This window comes from Gymnoscopelus microlampas (assembly GCF_963454915.1).
Source record: "Gymnoscopelus microlampas genome assembly, chromosome: 8".
NCBI classification, from domain to species: domain Eukaryota; kingdom Metazoa; phylum Chordata; class Actinopteri; order Myctophiformes; family Myctophidae; genus Gymnoscopelus; species Gymnoscopelus microlampas.
This window is the reverse complement of record NC_139945.1, coordinates 14,321,210-14,341,771: the sequence shown is the minus strand read 5'-3', so window position 1 is coordinate 14,341,771 and position 20,562 is coordinate 14,321,210. Positions and strand designations below refer to the sequence as shown.

At 40.8% G+C, this 20,562-nt stretch overlaps 1 protein-coding gene and 1 long non-coding RNA gene across 2 annotated transcripts in view; both read left to right on the top strand.

Moving 5' to 3' along the window:
- Window positions 1-20,201, top strand: part of LOC311050951 — a 68,332-nt gene extending 48,131 nt beyond the window's left edge. The window contains exon 2 of the long non-coding RNA XR_014601344.1: window positions 19,365-20,201. This is a non-coding gene — a long non-coding RNA (uncharacterized lncRNA). The remainder of the gene's footprint in view (window positions 1-19,364) is intronic.
- prcp (prolylcarboxypeptidase (angiotensinase C)) lies at window positions 84-20,201 on the top strand. Its single transcript, XM_084065223.1, has 9 exons — window positions 84-438; window positions 8,719-8,859; window positions 9,271-9,372; window positions 9,534-9,715; window positions 11,577-11,734; window positions 13,474-13,646; window positions 16,830-16,997; window positions 17,685-17,872; window positions 18,127-20,201. The coding sequence occupies exons 1-9, from the start codon at window positions 172-174 to the stop codon at window positions 18,359-18,361; spliced, it is 1,614 nt and encodes a 537-aa protein (XP_083921349.1). The 5' UTR covers window positions 84-171; the 3' UTR covers window positions 18,362-20,201.
- Window positions 20,202-20,562: the final 361 nt, after the last annotated feature.

The following is a 20,562-nucleotide window of genomic DNA, read 5'->3' as shown; positions in this document are numbered from 1 at the left end:
TCACTGAGCGACACGATCGCACGACGAAGTAAACACAGAGCACAGGGTTTCCTCTTTCTGTCTGTCTACTTTGTAGCCAGTTCAGGCTCTTTCTGTCTGGCTACTTTGTAGCCAGTTCAGGCTCTCAGTCTGTAATAACATAGTTACTGTACAGCAGCAGCAGCAGCAGAGATGAAGCGTGCATTTACATTATTTAGTGGGACTGTTGCTGGGGGATTGGACAGAGCTGCTGCATTCCTCCTGGGCATTTTAATGTTATTGTTGTGTCTCGACTGCAGTGTCCACGTGTTTGCTCTTAAATCACAACTGTTGTTCGCCCGGCGTCCAGCGGCAGATCTACACCAACAACAACACCATCTACACCAACACCACCACCACCACTCAACCCAGGAGAACACCACCACCATCAGCTATGAAACACAGTACTTTGACCAAAAGGTGAGTCTATAAACTTCATTCACTCTGATTGCACAGTTTGCCAGGAATAACATGTTTTCAGTGGTGGAAAATGTACCCAAATGTTTTACTTAAGGAAAAAGTAATACTGCAATGTAGATACTCTGTTACACGTAAAAGTCTGGTAATCAAAATTTACTTGACAAAGTATTGGCATCAAAATCTACTTAAAGCATCAAAAGTGAAAGTACTCATTATGTAGCATGTCACGTTTGACAAAAATCTAAGTCTAAAATCTATTAAAATATTTTGAAAATAGATATTTATCTACAGATATTTGAAAATGGCCAAAGTTTATATAGGACTGAAGTGGTTAATATATGTTTTGTAATAATAATCAAAATGTACAAAGTAACTAACTAAAGTTTTCAAATAATTGTAGTGGAGTAAAAGTACTGTTTGCCCTCTGAGATGTAGTGGAGTAGAAGTAAAAATACCTCAAAACTTTACTTAAGTACAGTACTTAAGTAAATATACTTAGTTACTTTACACCACTGCATGTTTTAGAGACTTGTAACTGTCACATTTATCTACTTTTGTTTATATTCTTTCAATGTTCCCTGTTGGTAACCTACTTTTTTATGAGCTGTTTTGTTTGTGATGCTCTGATAATAACTGGACCACTTGCGCTTTCTTTAATTTTCAATGTACACCTTTTACAGTTTATTCACACTACTACTGTGTCTGTTGACAATAGGCTTCCTGTAGTGAGGGGAAAGCCATCTCATCAGGCAACTGGTTCAGTTCCCTTTCAGCAACATTATTCTTTCTGGCTGTCTGCCTAAAAAGGTCTCCAGGGTCCAGTGAGTTTGAAAACACAGACCCTCGGGTGTAGCGACTAAAAGAAGGAAGTATTCCTTTTTTTTTTATTCAGCAGTTTTCTTTTGTATAACATTACTTCAGTGTCCCAAGTTCTTGTTTAGTGTGTTGGTGCTGGCAGTGACATGTGCACCTGACTCATAGTCACAAGACAACAGTGGCTGTACTTGACTAATGTATTGCCACATACTCACAAGACTGCCATACAGTGTTTTTTAACTGAATTCAGCTGGCTCCATCCTGGGGTGTAAATGTATGTTTTGACCATGAAGTCAGTAACCAATTATAATTATAATAATCGCTCTTTGTTCGGCCCCTGTGAAACCATTTTGCGACCCACTTTTCCTGACCCAGTGGTCAGGAAAAACGTGTTTTTTAGGGCTTGGTTGGGCTAGTGAAACTTGCAGAAAACAATAAATGCAAATGACCAGAGGTTACAAACACTAAACAAAACTACCTACCTATACCCACAAAGTTGTAGGCTATGACTGGTTGAGATAAAAAATCATTCATGTTGCATTGCATCAAAGTGACTAATCCCAGCTCAGGTTGCAGGGGGCTATAGTCTGAACAGTATGTTGTACATGTTGAAGCAATCACATGTTGCTATCATCACACACTGCATGTTAGCCTACATAACACATTGAAGTGACACACTGATCCAGATCAAGTTACCATGGGGGAGCAGGTAGGGGGTTCAGTCTCCCGCTCAAGGGGTTGAACCAGTGTGACCTCTCTGCTATGGGATAGCCCCTTCAACCACTATAGCCACTTAAAATAGCCAATATACAAGCTCACAAATTGTAACGTCACCAGGGGTTGTGAGCTTGTAGATCTGCTATTTTTGCTATTACGGCTAATCTTCCCTGCCATCAGCTAATGGAAATGAGTTTATAAGTCATATACACATTATACAGTATATTCAGTCAGGGATGTATTGGACTAACACAGCATATTAAATTATTTTCTTTTTTGATTGATTAACGTTCTTATTGACACAAATGCATATACATGAACATACAGTTTATTGTTTGTACATTTATATCCTTTTGACATATCTGTCAAAAGCATAAAACACAAAAAAGCTTGAGAGCTTATTTCCATTGTGTTCCTTTGGTCCACAATGAGAACATTATAGGAATCACATAAGGTCAGTATTCTGTTATTGCTGATGTTTTAGAATGTTCCATCTGCAAATATGATTTCCAAACCCCACGTGATGAGAGGTCAGTAATGTTTTGGCGCAGCTTGTGGTGCACGACTCGCCCTAATGTTTCCTCGCATGTAGAACTTTAACGTTGACGTTTATTTAGGAGGACTGAGGAAAACACATTGCTCTATTTTCACATTATTCTGCAGAAGGGCAGATGTGCTTCCTGGTTATTATAGGTTTTAGGTTAAAATATTATGGATGATGATCATGCATTTGTCCAGTTTTTTAGACATGGAGACAATGATCTCCTCCTTATCCCACCACCCACTCTATCCTGTCTAGTCTGGCAAGATGTCAAGAAGATTTAAACTGCAATTTCCTTGTCTTCCTTCCCATATGGCCATTGTCTTGTCTGTGTGTTTGACCCAAGCTCATTAGAACAGGCTTGTTTTGTCTCTTAAACCATCTATAGTCCAACGGACCTGATTTGCAACTGTGCTTGGTATGCTTTTTGCACTGACTCTACACCATCTCCTTGTCAAAAATAGCCGATCTACAAGCTCACAACATTGCGAGGTGTTGTGAGCTTGTAGATCGACTATTTTTGGTGAACGTTCGGTTCCACCCAGAATAGGGATGCTGGGGTTCAACTGGTTAACTATTGTTATCCCCCAGTTTAATATGTTTTAGTTAATTTGATTTGCTATTTTTAACAGATGGAGTTTTCTTTTGTCGAGTTGCTCACATACTGTGCATCCCATTATATGTAAAAGTACATTGAAAAAGTGGAACAGAATAGAAATCAATGGATGTCACAGATGCTCTGGTCTAGGCTGGGTGTGAAGAGCAGAACAAGTGATTCGACAGTAGTTCAGAGGAAATCCTCTTGATTGCTTCCAGACAATGAATGGAAGTTTAGCTTTTGCATCCTTTTGGCAAACTGTCCTATAGATAGTTCACTGGCTCTCAAAGTGGGGTCTGGGGACTCCCCAGGGGTCCTTGAGGGGGTTCCAGGGGGTCCCCAGCAAAATGAGGAACAGTTTAAACACTCACCTATTTTATTTTTCATCTATTCTGTGATTCTATTTCGGCGATCTGGTATTTCTGAAAAATCTTGACAAATGTTGACATATCTTGTGTCATGGGGTGACAACATCTTTTCAAATGGGGTTCTGCGGCCAAATACATATCAATTTGACATTAGGACCACAATGGAAACAAGTCCCCAGGACTTTTTTGTGTTATCCTTTTAGACTGTGCCTCATGCTGTTTATTAACGTCTCTGTCTTATAAAGTATTCAATCAATCAACCAATCAAAACATGGACATTACATTACAGTCATTTAGCAGTCGCTTTTATCCAAAGCGACTTACAATAAGTGCATCTTTGGACATCTTTGAGAAACATTGCTATAGTTTACTATATCTTGTTCTTTGCTTGTTTCCCATAGGATTTAATTGGCCATTAGCATGGATGCAGTATGTTACATGCAGTACTAGACTAGTAGGCTACATCAGATGTATAATACTGTGGATTTGATTTTAGTTTGATAAACTTGATTCATGTTCTACCTGCAATGGCCACAAGGAGGCACTATATAGCAGGCTATATGATATTATTAAAATTGTAAAGCCAGTCTAAGATTTTGTGACGCACATTCTGATATTGTGGTAGTTACACACCTAGTGGCTATTATACTGTAATATTGTGCATTATGGTGCTGTATATTGTAACTTGTATGTTAAAATTGCAGTTTGGTTTTGTTAATGGAGTTGTGTTCATTAGAATTTAAATATATATTTTCCCCTTTTTTCTTTTATCAAAAAGCAAATAATCTGACATTTTGTTTTACATGAAATTGTAGCAAAACAGTGTGCTTTTAAAGAAGTCTTCACTTAGCAAAATGATATACATTTTATAGACACAGTTATTAACCCATTAAGACCTGGAACGCATCTGTGTCACTTTAGATTTCTTTGGCTATTAAAAAATAGCAGATATACAAGCTCATAGAGTGGCACCGAGTGCCGCGCTATGAGCTTGTAGATCTGCTATTTTTGAATTAAAAAAAAAAAAAAAGCTGTTAGGATTTAGAAAACTCATTGTTTTTGCCAAAGGTAGCAAAGCATAGCATTCTTTATTTTACAGCTGAAATAGTTTTGTGACTAATCAATTGCCAATGGATCAAACGCCTTTAAGCCAGAGTTTCTCAACCGGTGGGAACTTGGAGCTCCTGAAAGTGTGTCACAAGATATGCTGACGGCGTCAGGACAGAGAGCCAATACTGTTCAACAGAGGAATATTGTGTTACTTGTTGAACATTTTGCGGGGTTCTGAGTCCGCATCCACTCTATGCCAAATTTGGGCCCCGAAACAAAACCATTAAAGAACCACTGCTTTAAACCCTATGCCCCCCCCCCCCACCCCCCCATGTACCCCCACCGGCACCCCATGCCCCCCCCCCCCCCCCCCTCACACTTAAACCCAGTGCCAAAGCTCTAAAGTGGAGAAGGATGAATGAGCACATTCAGGCCCCAGAATCTTTTAGCTGTCATTGGCTCATAAAATTGCTGGCTCCCTTTTGTATCCTCCCAGCGAAGGGAGAGAGTAAGCAAGAAGCGCTGAGGGGGTGGAAACCCCCCCCCCCCCCCCCCCCCCCCCCCACAAAAAAATACATTTTGTATTAAACGCTGGGTCCATTTCAAGGCCTGGACATGTTCTCCCTGTGGCACACGGCCAGTGGTGGTAAAAGTACTCAAATGTTTTGCTTTAAGTAAAAGTATCAATACTGCAATGTAGAAATACTCTGTGACAAGTAAAAGTACGGAAGTCCAAATGTACTTGAGTAAAGTACGTAAGTACAAAAGTATTGGCATCAAAATGTACTATACCAAAAGTAAAAGTGCTCATTATACAGAATGTCCCATTTCTTAAAAAAAAAAGAAAAGAGAATAGCAGATCTACAAGCGACCCATTGTGAGCTTGTAGATCGGCTATTTTCAAATGGTCGAAATGTATATAGGGCTGCAGTGGTTACTGTATGTTTTGTAATAATAATCCAAATCTACGTTGGATTATTAGTTAACGTTTAACTAGTAAACTAAAGTTTTCTAATAATTGTAGTGGAGTATAAAAAGTACAATATTTGACTCTGAGATAGTAGTGGAGTAAAAGTATAAAAAAAATGGAAATACTCCAGTTGGCCTAAAGTAAAAGTACCTCAAAATTGTGCTGAAGTACAGTACTTAAGTAAATGTACTTAGTTACTTTCCACCACTGCACACAGCAGCCTCGTGGGGTCGGGCCTGCTCTGCGGAGTTAGTATCCGTTTCCTCTATGATGTTCCCCGTGTTCAAAGCAGAATGGATCAAGTGCCGTTTGAAAATGGCAAGAATCCCCGAGGCCGGATCAAAAGGACACCTCAGAACTCGTCTGATGTGGAACTAATGTGGCATCTCTTAGACTGGCTCCAGAGTTTTATACAAATTGAGGCTAATTACCCCTAGTATCCAACAACTCCTGGGGTTTGGCTCCCCTTACTGCCGGGGCTTTGGCTCTGGGCCAGGTACCTACTCATCACACCCAGGTCACAGGAGCGCTGTGAAGTGGATAGACCCGTCTTCCAAAAACAATGGTTAAAGATTCAGTCCTCGTCTCGTTAACCTTAACCACTTAAACCCCATATGGGTAACCGGAGTCCCTCAGGGCTCAATACTAGTGTATTTTCTGTTGTGCTATTTAGTGTTCTATTGCTTTTATCTTTTCTTTTTCTTTTTTGTCCTCTCCCCTGGCCCCCACACACATGTAGAGCGTCTTTGAGTACTTAGAAAAGCACAATATAAATCCAGATTATTATTATTATTATTATTATCTGCTATTTTCAGCGAAAGCTTTCCCCACAATACGGATGCTGGGGTTGAAGTGGTTAATTAGCTTTCTTGGCCGTTTCATTAACAATTCATGTTTTAGTATTTTTCCCTTGTGTAGTTTTATAATGTATGAATATTGACATTTTTGCTGAGAGAGCGCCCTACTACAATATTTAAATGCTCAGCTCTATTCCTGTTATTGTGGTTCTCTCTATTTGTATACTGCTACTGGGCTGCTGCAGCAACTCAGCCATTCATTTATTTATCATTGCCCCTGCGGGATCAATAAAGTGTCTTCTCTATGAAAATGAGATGGGCTGGTGCTCTTGGGTAACTTTGTAAACGTGTAACTCTTGCATAGAAACACACTTGTGGTAGAAGTATTGAAATATCTTGACTTAAAGCTGCACTTCGTAACGTTCATGTTCTACCCCAGATTTGAACCCTGGTCTCCTGCGCAAGTGCTGCACTTCTTACCACTGAACTAATAGAGCCCGCCTGCTTGCCCGCCCAGGGGAGAACATTGAATCTTGACCTGCCGGCAGTACCACTCGTAACTTGGTCGTGTCAAACTAAGAATCTAAAGGTCTCCAGTGTTCCCCCTAGCCAGAAGCTGAAGGTGTGGGGGAGGAATGCGCTGTGCGCGCGTGAAGCACGCACGCGGGAAAAAGTTGGCGTGCGCGTGTAGCCAAATTTTGGGTTCTCAAAATGCATATGTATGCTCAAACACAAAGTCTTATCTTATATAGTACATGTGCACAGTAATAATCTGTATAGTTTACATATGAGTTGTCTCCAGATTTAGGAAAATATACTTTTATTAGACAAAAGTATACAAATCAGTCAGTCACACATCAACAACTAGTGATGGCACAGATGGCATCCTGCCTGAGAGCATTTGAGCATTATATCAATGCATTTGAGCAATTATATAATTTCTTTTTACAGACAAAATCATACTGTGGCGGTCGGATTTAAGGGGTGGCGGCCCGCCACTGCTTAATGCATAGGGGAAACACTGGTCCCAATAGAAGAGCAGGGAGACCAAGTACAACCACTCCAGTTGTATAAGTTATATTGTATTAACATACTCTACCATGCAGATTGGACAAGTTAACATTTTATTCTCTAAAATGTTACATAGTACAGCTATGCTAAAATAGCTGTAAAACCCCTGCCTCGGTTGGGGGTAGTATGCAACCTCGTAGCACGACCAGACATCATCAAGTGATGGCATGGCACACAGTTTGGCAGATTTTAACATAGTTTATTTCCCCCAAGTGTCAATTAAAAAAATGTCAAAAACAAAGGAGACCCATCAAAAGATATCTTAGGTGATAACCGCTCCTGAGCACCGCAGCAGTCTGATATAATGGTAAAAGTGTTCAGCCATTATATACCACATGGCCCCTTCCACTAGACAGACCATTAATAAGGCAACCCAGAATACTTTGTCACTTCTGTTGTCAAGAAATTCAGTAAGACATACACATACTACATGGGTATTTAATCTTCCCTTTTACTGTCCAGTGTCCCTCTTTGACACATTTGAACCCCTGTCTACAGACAGGAGTTGGTTTGGACTAATTTGGCCTGTGGTTGGCTACAGGTGTCTTTCCTGGCAAACCCATAGAACGACCTGAACCACATTTAAACTATTTTAGGTTCCACAGCAGAGCTAAGGTGGCAGAGAGATGACAGTCAACCGTTGGTGATTCTCCCCTCGAACGAAGCAACTGAAGTCTGTAGTTTGTCCTTTGTCTCCACGATACACCACCCAGCAAGCAAGCGTACACTCTTGATGGGCATGTACAGCACAAAATCAGTCAGCATTGTTCCTTCGTGACAATGTGTGGTCACATTGTCACAGTAGCAATACCACTGTGTACATATACTTTGTTACAAGTCAAAATCCTGCATTCAAAATCTTACATAAGTCAGTGCAAAGGTATCAGCATGTAAATATACTTAAAGTAGCAAAAGTAAAAGTACTCACTATGCATAATGGTCATTTCTGAATCATGTATATCATTATTGGACTATAATCATTATTGATCATAGTGGTGTGGGTGATGGCAGCCCAGAGCCCAATTAGTTTGCACTCAGGCCAGGTGTGACCTAAATCAGCCATCGCCCACGCCACAATCATGAGCCACTTAAGCCTTATTTTATACTTTGGATTTTTTATCAATATCTTGATTCATTATTAATAATCTAAATAGTTTATAGTAACTAGTAACTCAAATTGTCACATAAATGTAGTGGACTAAAACGTGCAATATTTGCCTTAGAGGTGAATTAGAGTAGAAGTATAAAGTACTGAAAAATTGTACTTAAATACAGCACTTGAGTAAATGTACTTGGTTACCTTCCACAACTGCAAATACACTATACTGGTTTGTGGTTTTCTCCTGTCCCAGATCGATCACTTTGGGTTCTTGGAGGATGGCACTTTCAAGCAGCGGTACCTCGTTGCTGACCAGCACTGGCATCGGGAAGGAGGTCCCATCCTGTTCTACACGGGCAACGAAGGGGACATCGCCTGGTTCTGCAACAACACGGTAGGTTGGGAGGTGATATTTGTCACTGCAGTCACTGTACTTCTACTGGCTGGGGGTTGGCACCTGGAGTGGAGTGGGACGAGGCTCTGCGTCCTCCCGCTGGGGGGTCCTTACTGGCAGGTGAGCCAGAAGGAGGCAATAGCAGTGACTGACAACACACAGAAATGTGTGTGGGGAGGAATGAATTGCCATTACAACTAAATGGGGGGGAAGAAGTAAGGTGAAAAGTTCAAATGAATAAATCAATAGCAGATTTGAGTTGTGAGCTCGTTGATCGTCTATTTTTCGCTATTCGTCGTACGACAAAGCATATACTGTAGGCCTTAAGTCAAGACTTATGCTGAGCTGTGAAAGCTTGTATTGTATTCCACACGTGTGTCCATTCTGACTGTACCTTTTGTGTATTTTCAGGGTTTTATGTGGGACGTTGCAGAGGAGCTGGGTGCCATGCTGGTTTTCGCAGAACATCGTTATTATGGAGAATCCATGCCGTTTGGAGAGCAGTCTTACAGCGTACGTGAAGATCCACCTTAGCACTTTACACGATCATTTGACAGGCAGTTTTATTATGCATGGCCGGTAATAATACCCTCGACGGTGTCGCATGCAGAAACTAGCACCGACAAACCAAAAGGTATTAATCAGGCATTATTGTGCGCCGTGGTTCCTTGCAGGACACCAAGCATCTGAACTACCTGACGTCAGAGCAGGCCCTGGCAGACTTTGCGGTGCTGATTGAAGCGTTGAAGAGCAGCACGCCTGGAGCTCAACTCAGCCCCGTCATCGCTGTGGGTGGATCCTACGGAGGCATGCTCTCTGCCTGGATGAGGATGAAGTACCCCAATATAGTTGTTGGGTAAGGGCTTTGATTTGATTACATTTATTAGACACTATCTATCATCTTAAACCATTAAGACCTGAAGCCGATTCCAAAAGTCTTCTAAATCCTAACAGTTTTCTGAAATGTTTTGCTATAATATCGGTGGTGCTCAAACTTTTTTATGTCTAGGACCCCCCAAATTATATGTATTTCGGGGGTCCCCCCAGAACATCTGGAAATGGAAACCCCAAGAAGCAAAGATTTAAGTTAACTCATTCCCTGCCTAGAACGACTAAAACGACTTCTGTCCCATAAGCCATGCCTGCCTAGAACGACTAAAACGACTTAAAAAATAATAAAAAATACATTTAAAAAAAAAAAATGACCCAAAGACCAAGGAGATATGATTTTTCGAAGATCTAGACTCCCATCCACTTCCTTGTTAACTTAAATCTTAAAAATTCTGTATCTCGGCTCCTGAGTACTTTTTTTTTTCAATGAAAAATCTTGGCAGTGGGCAAACGCGGCCAGAAATAATTCAGGCAGTGAATGAGTTAAAAATGTTCTCATCTACCAGCTCATAGCGGGCACGAAGTGACGTGCTATGAGCTTGTATATTTTCTATTTTTGAATAGCCAAGATATAAAATGACACAGATGTTATCCTGGTTTTAATGGGTTACCAGCAAATGTGTTATTTCCATTGTGGTCCTCAGCATAAAAAAACATGACAAATACACTTAAGTGAGTCAAGTACAATAAATGAAGCCATTATTCACAACACAAGTTAAATAAATGAAAATAAAACAACCCTTACTAACCGTTATTCGGTTAAACTTTTTTCGGTTAAAATTTTTCACTTCTGTTATAATGAGTGTTCTTCAGTACTGTAGTACCACCTGGTATGGATGTCTGTCTGTAGCCTTAAAGTCACAACTGCTGCAGCAACTGAACATTTGTTCAAAGATTGTTGGACAGCCACTTCAGAGGCTCTATACAACTACGTATAATGATAGTATGATAAGGTTGGCAAGGAATATCACTTCAAACACTAGCCATGCTTTGTATGGAGAATATAGGTTGCTGCCTTCAGGAAGGAGATACGGTGTTCCTACATACAATAAGGTCAAACTGAAGAGGTCCTTTGTCCATCAGACGACACTGAGGCTCAATCAGGATTTATAGGCCAAGGGTAGGCTGAGAGGTGGACATTGTTCTTGTCTTTGTATGTCTTTATGTATGTATTTTGTATTGTGTTTTGTTTTTCTTGTGTCATGTCAAATGTGTGAACTGTTTATTGTTGCATACATGGCTGCTGGGTCGCAAGACAAATTTCAGTGTGAACTGACAATAAAGTATTATCGTATTATCGTATTATCGTATTAAACTCGTTTGAACTCCACACACACATACCGTACACATCTGTGAACCTGGGCATTCATGCTTCTAACGCAGTGGTTCTCAAACCTTTTCATGTCTAGGACAAATTAATATGTATTTGGCCACGGACCCCATTTGAAAATATTTTGTGCCAATATTGTTTTGACAAGATTTGTGTTATTAAAATATTTCAAACATATTAAAAAAATGTCCAATATATATTTTTTCTAAATAGCGTATGTATATAGGGTTAAAGTAGTTCAATTGATTTTGATGCTATATCTAATTTAGCTGGGGACCCCCTGGAACCCCACCAAGGACCCCTGTGCTCCCGGCCTAGATCCTACTTTGAGAACCACTGTTCATATGCTTTTGTATCACAGTAAAATGTGGGTTACATCCATGTTGTTATTCAGATGATTTGAAATGACAGGGCATGCAGCTTTTCTTTTTTCACGAAACATCTAATAAACGTGGAAAGTCAACTCCCCAGCTGTCTCTTCCTATATTATTTCCAGAGCCCTGGCCGCCTCCGCTCCGATCTGGCAGTTCCCTGGTATGGTGCCATGCGGAGACTTCTATAAAATAGTAACACAAGACTTCGCCCGGAGCGGCTTCAACTGTGCTGTAAATGTCAGGCGGTCATGGAAGGCAATTGATAATGTCTCCTCTACCGGTGAGTCAACCCATGAGTACAGTTGTCTGTACCACTGCTGTACGTTATGGTACGTCGCACTACAGTGATGCAATACAATACTGTGTGTGCCCCAATGCTCACACAGATGCTATGGAGGTCTTGTGGATATTTCCAATCACTAAATAAACTAGGTGTAGCCATATATCGTCACTGTCGGGTGGAAACCTTATATGTCCAAAACCATTGTAAAATGGAAAAAAATAACCTGCAGTTGCTCTTAATTAATTCATATTTTAATATGAATTAAAAGTTAATACTTTTCATTGATTAAATATATTGCAAGCGACAGACTTAAGCCACTTTCAACCATGGCATCCCTATTTTGGCCATGTCATTTTGGGCGAACATTTTCTAAATATATATATATTTTTTTTAAAGATATTTTTGGGGGCTTTTATGCCTTTATTTGACAGGACAGTAGGCTGACAGGAAATGGGGAGAGAGATGGGGGGGTGACACACAGCAAAGGTCGTCGGGATCGGGAGTCGACCCGCGACACGCTGTCAAGCTGGTTTACCAGCATATGTGGTATGAGCCTGGACCGCTAGGCCAGCGGGCGCCCCCATTTTCTAATTTCTACTTTTGCGTGACTGTCATACAATGAAAAAACATAAAAAAGATGAAATATGGAGATACAAGGTTTCTGCCCGACATCGACATAATGTGGAATGCTGGGAAAATCTGACTGGGTCTGAATTGAAAGTGCAGTATATTTAAGTGAAATATTGTGAGAGGGCAGTAGTGCTAGCAGTAAGACCTTAGTTTTTGGCAGGCGACCTGACTGCTAGAGGCAGAGATGGCAAAACTTAAAAAAACAGACTATATTAACCATAATTGTTTTCAAATAGATCACCGAAGTCCTGATGTCACTGCCGCTAGTCACGCCGTTATTTTTTGTTGAAATCCCCATAGGGGAATCTTAGATCGCCTCATATAAGAACTGTGTTCCAAAAATAAACACTCCACCCGGCGATTTTACTCATATGGATATGAAGTCTCGACTGAAGGTGGAAATGTACAAATGTACCCAAAGAGTGACACAATAAACGCTAGAAAACGAGTCAAACAACCCAAAGCTTACATTCCCATGAACGTGGCTGCTGTAGGGACGGTGATTTCAGACCCGGAAGTGTAGTTCTTAAGATTTTATAAGGCAGAATGATTCAATTTTCTCCATAAACAGGGTGTATCAAATATGAATGAACATAAACGATGCAGAGCCACCCCCCTGACAGAAACACAGGAGGATGTGTTTATTTTTGGAACACAATTCTTCTATGACGTGATCTAAGCTCCCCCTATGGGGATTTCTACACAAAAAAATGCCGCGACCCAGGGGGATAGCGCCCTCTAGCGGCAGTGACGTCAGACTTTGGCGCAAATACAATGTTATATATAACTTATACAGTTGGGGTGGTTGTATTTTGTCTCCCTGCTCTTCTTTTGAGACATTTATATCGTGACAAAGGTCATGTCTCGCCTAGACACAGGATCTGACATGAATTTTGACCTGATGGTCAAGATTCAATTTCCGGCTCTATTAGCTCAATGGTGAAAAGAAAATCAGCACTTGCGCAGGTAACCGGGTTCAGATCTGGGGTAGAAGAGGAAAGTTACATAATGCTGCCTTTAGGGGTTACTGTTTATGCTCATCTTGGTTACCATGTCTAATCTCATGTTTTGTTATTTAAGATCATTTTTGTTGTTCTCTTGCAAAGATCGTGGTCTTCAATGGCTGTCAGAAGAATTTAGTTTATGCTTCCCCCTCAAGAAGAAGGAGGATTCTGTCAACTTCAAAGCCTTTCTTCAGGAGACCTGGGTGAATTTAGCCATGGTGGACTACCCGTACCAAGCCAACTTCCTCCAGCCACTGCCTCGCTGGCCAATCCAGGTAAACATGACAAATTACTGAGAAAATACCTAAGATAAGCACAAATTCCTCCAAATGACATTTTTTTATTTCCTCAAAATTCTATTTTATTTCAATGGACAAATTTCCTCAAACTCAAAATCATGATTCCAAGCCTTACCCCTCTGCTCCTGCACACAGTGATGGAAGTACACACAGTACACAGATTTTTTATTTAAGTAAAAGTATCAATACCTCAATATAAAAATGTTCTGTTACAAGTAAAATGCTTGTGTTCAAAATGTAAAGTACAGTAGGCTAGTATTGGCATCAAAATATACCTTCAGTGCCTGCAGTGAAAGCACGCAGATTGAGAAGCTCACAACGTGCTGCATTCCGACGTGTTGTGAGCTTCTAGAAGTATAAAATAGGTTTCAAGTGGTTATTGTAATAATGTTTTGTAATAATAATGCAAATCTGCAAAGTAACAAAGTAGTAACTAAAGCTGTCAAATGATTGTAGTGGAGTAAAAAGCGTAATATTTTGTAGTGAGATGTAGTGAGTAGAAGTACAAAAGTATTGAAAAATGGAAATAGTCAAGTAAAGTAAAATACATTGAGTAAATGTACTTTCCACCACTGAAAAAAAAGATTCTGCACATTCCTGTTTCTGTCTCCTGTTTGTGTTCATTTAAATGCCTGGCTTAGCATGACGGTCCCTTCTTAATTGACATGATGGTGTCATTGAGACCGACTGTGTGCTACAAGTGTTTGCTCTGCTCCTCCAACCTTTTGTTTACAGCAGCCGTGAATTAACCTCATCAATATTCATAAGGATTCCTTGTTTCCTCGAGATTTGAAGTTTTTCTTTAGATAAGGCAGCTACAAGCCCCTTTCTTCTCGCTCACCAATGGCCCTTTCATTTGCACACTCCTTCAGATCTCTGAGGTGTTCCTTAGAGTCTGGTCACATGGCACGGTGGAAACATTTTGCCCGGGGCGACCCATGGTCATGACATTGAACAAAGGTTCACAGCGCTCAGTTGAATGGTGTGGTAACCGGCAGTTGGCTAAACACTTCCTCAGGCAGGAACGTTAGCCAATTATTTGCCCACCAAAAATTAATTGGCTACATATATCGGTAATTTGGCAAACAGAACCTAAGCTGTCTTCCACTCGTTTTTTAAAAGCGGACCCCTTTTTTGTTGTTGCTGTTAACATTACAAACGTCTTTTGTTCTTCCTGGAAAGGCACTTGTGACAGTACAGCGGCTGTTTTGAGAAGCAGGAACTGACTTGGGCGCAGTGTGTGTACTTGCAGTCGCCTGGACGCGTCACGTGCATAAACCAAGTCCCGCTATTGACCCTAAACTCTCAGCGTAGTGCTTGAACACCCCTCTTGCGGGGCCCCACAATCCAGCCTCATGACAAAAACTGTTTACTGTCGCTATAGACTGTTTTTCTGGCTAATTTATCCACTCTATACATCTGTCACTGACTTTTACAATATACCAGTGGACGCCTTGAGCTGTGGGGTATCTCTTGGTGGAAGATAAACACTAAATGGTCATTTTGAGGCTCTGCTCATTTAATGTATGCGACCCCTATGGGTGGTTTAAGCGGTTTAGGCAGTGGGCGCAAAAGAGGAGCTTTTTTTTAATGACAAAGCTAATGTGATTATGTGAGTGACTGTGAGAACGCAGTATTGAGGGCTTAGAGGAGAGAAATCTGTTGGCATAGATGAATGTTTAAGCCTTAATCCTATCTGAAAAGTAGGGAGAGAAGATGCTTTGGAGCAATTGTACTTTTTTCTCCTCCTTTTCACGGTATAAATCTTTTAGTTGGACACGTCTGTGGCTTTCCTCATCCATCGACCACCAACTCCTCCCCGGCCCGTAGACAAAAGCGCCAGTGACAGACTCCGCTCCAGCACAGCTCCAACCTCCGAAACAAGCTAGCCCCAGTTTCTGCGCCTCACAAAGAGTGCGGCCGCGGCCAACTCCGTCGCTGCTACCATAACAACAAGCAAGGCCACGTAGCTACAGTGAGAACAAAATACAAGCTGAAACTGTCAACTATAATATAAACACATAGTTTTCACTTGAAGAAAACAAAGCATCGTCAGGGTCGCGCTGCACGTTTGAAGATTGAGTATTATTGTGTTTTGCGTGTTTTCTTGCAGGAAAGTAAATGTAGATGGGACATATTTCCTCTCATGCCAAGTTTAGGGCAATAAATTGAAGTTGGGTCTACTTTTCATTCTAGTGAATTTCATATGCAAATCAGGCGCCACCACTTTCTGTGTAGGAGGGGAAAAAAACACCCTGTGGGCCACAGTAGGGGCCTTGTAAACAGCTCAGATCTAAGGGAAACAGCCTTTTTTGTTTGTCTGTTTTCCACTCTGATGCTGCATTGCAAGTATTAATACTTCTTCTGTCTTCCCGTCCCATTATTTTTGCATTATAAATGTATGAATATCTTCAGCAGGTGAAACATTCTATATTCTCAACCTTTTTAATTGCAAGGAGATGCCAGTTTGATAGGCATTGCTACTATGCTCTGGTGCCCCATTCTACACTGTAGAATCCTCTTGTACATTCTCTTGGTTACAAACCTATAAGGGTCTATTTGCTACCTAAATATCAACCATTTAGCTGGGGACCCTCTGAGACCCCAAGGACCTCTGCAGGTCCCCGGGTCCCATGTTAATGAAATGAGGTGGTCATGGGCAGGCAATAGAGTAGACTAGGCCTACTCACTCATTGTCTGTTGCATGTGTGGGTTCGAAATCCCATCCTCATCGATGCCAGTCATATGTTAAATAAGGAACACTACAAGCAATCCTAAATCTAGTATTATTAAGCATATGGATCCAAGGTTTCTTATAGTAGTATATCAATGGTATGGCACTGTTCTATAGGGTAGGTGGAGAAAATACTATAGGAAACAAACAACATGGGAAGTTAATGAACTGTTTTGTGCTCTTCACATGCACATTCGAATTCCATCCTTATTGAGGCCAATTTAAGATGGCACTACATGCCATCCTAAACTGGCCACTACGTATATTATCTAAAAGTTTGGGGGCTGTATATAAACGTGGGTATCGAGACTAGGGGGCTGTATATTGGGCGGCGCAGTTGCACAGCAGTTTTTCTTCAAGGTTAACATAATGAACACAATCTTACCTTGTTGCTGTGTATTGTTTTATTATGTTCTGTATCCAAGGTGGTCTGCAAGTACCTCAGTTTCCAGTCGACTGTATCTGACTACCAGCTGCTGCATGGCATCTCCCAAGCAGTCAAAGTGTACTACAACTACACAGGAAACACTCTGTGTCTCAACACCTCCCAGACGGCCACTGGAAACCTGGGCTTCCTCGGCTGGTATTACCAGGTATATATCAGCATGAGAATATAATGAAGTGAAACATAGGGGTGTGAGCAAAACTGTTTTGGCGAGCGACACCATCGTACGATGAAGTCTACACCAGGCTAGAGTTCTCAAATACTGCCCGAACCCAACCCTACCCGACCTGACGTTTTTGGGCCGGGCCGGGTCCAAAATCTATGCTAATTAGTCGGGCCAGGCCGAGTCTCGGGTTCTGTGAAGAAAAAAAAAAAGAAAGAAAAAAGAAATCTATTACCCCAAAAAAGACATCTCAACTGCCCCTAGCGGTAAGGCAGACGGAAATGGCAGTGGATGTGTTGGATGCAGCTCAAAGTGAACCTTACTCAGGTATCTAGTTTGTCGCCGTCCGTCCTTCCTAGCCCGTGTTAATAAAGAAAAAGGGACGGCAATGGCCAAAACTCTGCGATCGAAAATCGGCGAAAGTGGACGCTTTCAAGATGTTTTGGCCATTATATCTGGAACGGAAGGTCCAATCTGCTCAGTTCAAAGCTTGTTGGATGCGTGACTTTGAGGACATTAGGCACGCTTTTCGGGTAATTGTATGGTAATTGTTCGGGCCGAGCCTCTGGCCGGCCCAGTTAGGGCCGGGCCTTAATTTACAGGCCCGTTGAGAACTCTACACCAGGCTTCACCCTTCAGAATGAATGTTAATGTGGAGTCTGTCCTCCCCAGGCGTGCACAGAGATGGTGATGCCCATGTGCACCGATGGCATACAGGACATGTTCGAGCCTCAGGAGTGGAACTTCCAGGCCTTCTCAGATGAATGTCATACCATGTTTGGAGTGCGGCCGCGGGCTGAATGGACACGGACCGTCTACGGAGGAAAGGACATCGCGTCGCACAGCAACATCATCTTCAGGTAAGTGTTATACGAAATATGGTTAGTACACGTTTGTCTCAACTAGAAAGATGTGTGCTCTGGTTTAATGACGAGTACATTCTTCCCAAGTCCATTATTTGTGCTCTTGGTATTGGGGAAAATGCCACAATCTGGCTAGTGTCTCTATCAATTTGTAACAGTGAGCATCGTTAACTCTTCCAGGTGTTAATGTTGCTTTTCTTTTGTAAAAATATGTAGGTAATCTCATATTCAGTCTGTTCTTTCTTTTTCAGTAATGGCGGCCTCGATCCATGGTCAAGCGGCGGAGTGACTCGAAACATTTCGGACTCTCTGATCACCGTGCTGATCCCTGACGGAGCCCACCACCTGGACCTCCGCTACAACAACAACTACGACCCGCCTTCCGTCCTGGAAGCCCGGGCTCTGGAGGTGAAGTACTTTAAGGAATGGATCAGGCAGGCTAAGAAAAAACACACTGAGTCACATCATTCAAAAAAACATCAATAACAGGGCAACCCGTAAAGAAATAGGTTAAGGTTAATGGTTAAGTCCTGAGGTGTAATTTGTAAATATTTTACTAAGCCTAAATCGCACAATCATTTTTGAACAAGTAAAAAAAAAAAAGGGAAATTCTATAAATAGTTTACTGATTGATTAGTTGACTAATCAGATAACGTCTGTGAAATCTGCTCATTTTTCACACAAAAAAGCTGGGACTTTTTGGAACCTTGAAAGATGAAGATATGAATTGCTTGACATGGTGCTCTTTGCTAATTGCCAAAGATTATTCGTAATAATGCTTTTTGGGGATGATTGTTATTTTTTAACTGACACGTTTGAAAGGTCGCCTTTTGTACATCAGTTATGTACAGAGTTATGTCACCAACATATTAACTTTGTTCTGCATTATTTGTTTGATATTGGAATACCAAAAAGGCTTAGCAACTCTTTCCCTATAATTAGACATACTGTCCAGAGCTTTGTGCCAAACAGGATCTTTTATGCTGCCCAAGGGGTAGTTCTTTTTTTAGGTCTTTATGTCGCCCGTGGGTGTTGACTACACTCCGTTACAAACATCTGTAACATCGTTTCACCAAAGGTTGCGGTTTTACCACTAGTTTGCCAGTGCTCCACACCTACCTCTGCTGCACCAGGCATAATGGTGTACTAGCATGACCTAACTACAGCCACGGACTATGAAGAACTAAGTCATTAAGGCTAATTCAGACCGCTGCAATTTTTCTCTGCAACGTTCTAATGGTTAATTTATGCTTTGTCGTACGACAGTGTTGTGCGCTGAAAATACCCAATCTACAAGCTCATAACAGTTTTGAGCTTGTATATAGGCTAATTTAGCCATCATACGATGAAGTATAAATCAAGCTTAAAACTGTTTTGTCTCGTCTAAAATCTGTTCTGAACTAGGCTTTTGGAGGACAATGCAGGGTTGTCTTGGTGGTTTTTGATTTATTGATTGATTGATTGAATACTTTATTAACAAAGTACAGAGGTACAGTTATACAATAATGCTAAAAGGATTACACAAAAATCCTTCTGACAGCCAACAACCACAAACTTCCAATGACCAGACTTAACTTGTCATCTCACTTCATCCAGCTATAAACCAAAATGTAGCTTTTGCTAGCTAAACGAGAAAGGTTGTCTTCTACCTAAGGTAAATTGTTCCCAGTGTGACATGACAGCCAGGGAAAATTCTGAATGGCTTGTTCAATCAAACGGTGCTATTTAAGAACTTAAAAACACTGGTGAAACAGTGAGGATTAACAGTGTAAATCACATGTCTGACAGCAAAATCCAACTTAAGACCACACAAATCTTGTTTACAAGATGTGTGAAAAAAAATCTTTACTCAGTATTTAAGTCTGTTGCTTTTGTCTTTTATCTGTAGTGTAGCATATCAAATGCTGTCTCGGGAGAGGTTATGGGACAAACTAAAATGTTGATCCACTTAATATCTGCCATGGAATATTTTGCACTACTGCTGTGTCCAACATGAATTGTCTACATAATTGTCTACATGCTGAGACCAGCATCTGACAGCTGTGAGTGTTTTCTCAGTATTTTACAGTATTTGTAACTAATGAATGTGCACTGTACTGTGGCTCTTTTTTCTTTTTTCTTTTACAATGCTGTAATGGTTTAAAACAATGTCCACCAATAAGACTGATTAAACAAATCATTTAAATGGAACAACGATAGCTTCAGTGTCTTTTAAACTTTTGCGTTGACATGACTCTTGGGATTTTCAAACATGAGACCGAAAGACAAGTAAAAATGTCAAACCTCACCTGTGCAAATTTGTAATAAATACAAAAAGTTTAAACTCCTCAGCCTTATTTAATACTTTAACAATTTTCCAGAAATAGCAAAAATAGACTATCTGCAAGCTCACAATGCACCATGAGCTTATATATATATATCTGCTATTTTCACTTTTTTTGTGGAAAAATGTTAAAATAACTGAAAGCGGTAAAGAAATGTCTGCCTGTAATGACAAAATAGGGATGCCAGGTGGTAAGTTGTTCAAATATACGTATGTTTTTAGGGTATGACATTTTATATAATTAATGTATAATAATGAATAGGTGTATATATTATAATAGTTTATGCATAGTTCTATATATTGCAACAATAACGTGTGGTTGTAATGGCACATCGTTTGGTAACCACGGTTGCTCTAGACTCTC

Excerpts from the sequence above, each read along its gene's own strand:
- prcp (XM_084065223.1), top strand. The coding sequence starts at position 172 with ATGAAGCGTGCATTTACATTATTTAGTGGGACTGTTGCTGGGGGATTG. Across the intron at positions 8,860-9,270 it reads CCTGGTTCTGCAACAACACG|GGTTTTATGTGGGACGTTGC; the intron begins GTAGGTTGGGAG and ends GTGTATTTTCAG. Across the intron at positions 16,998-17,684 it reads TCCTCGGCTGGTATTACCAG|GCGTGCACAGAGATGGTGAT; the intron begins GTATATATCAGC and ends TGTCCTCCCCAG.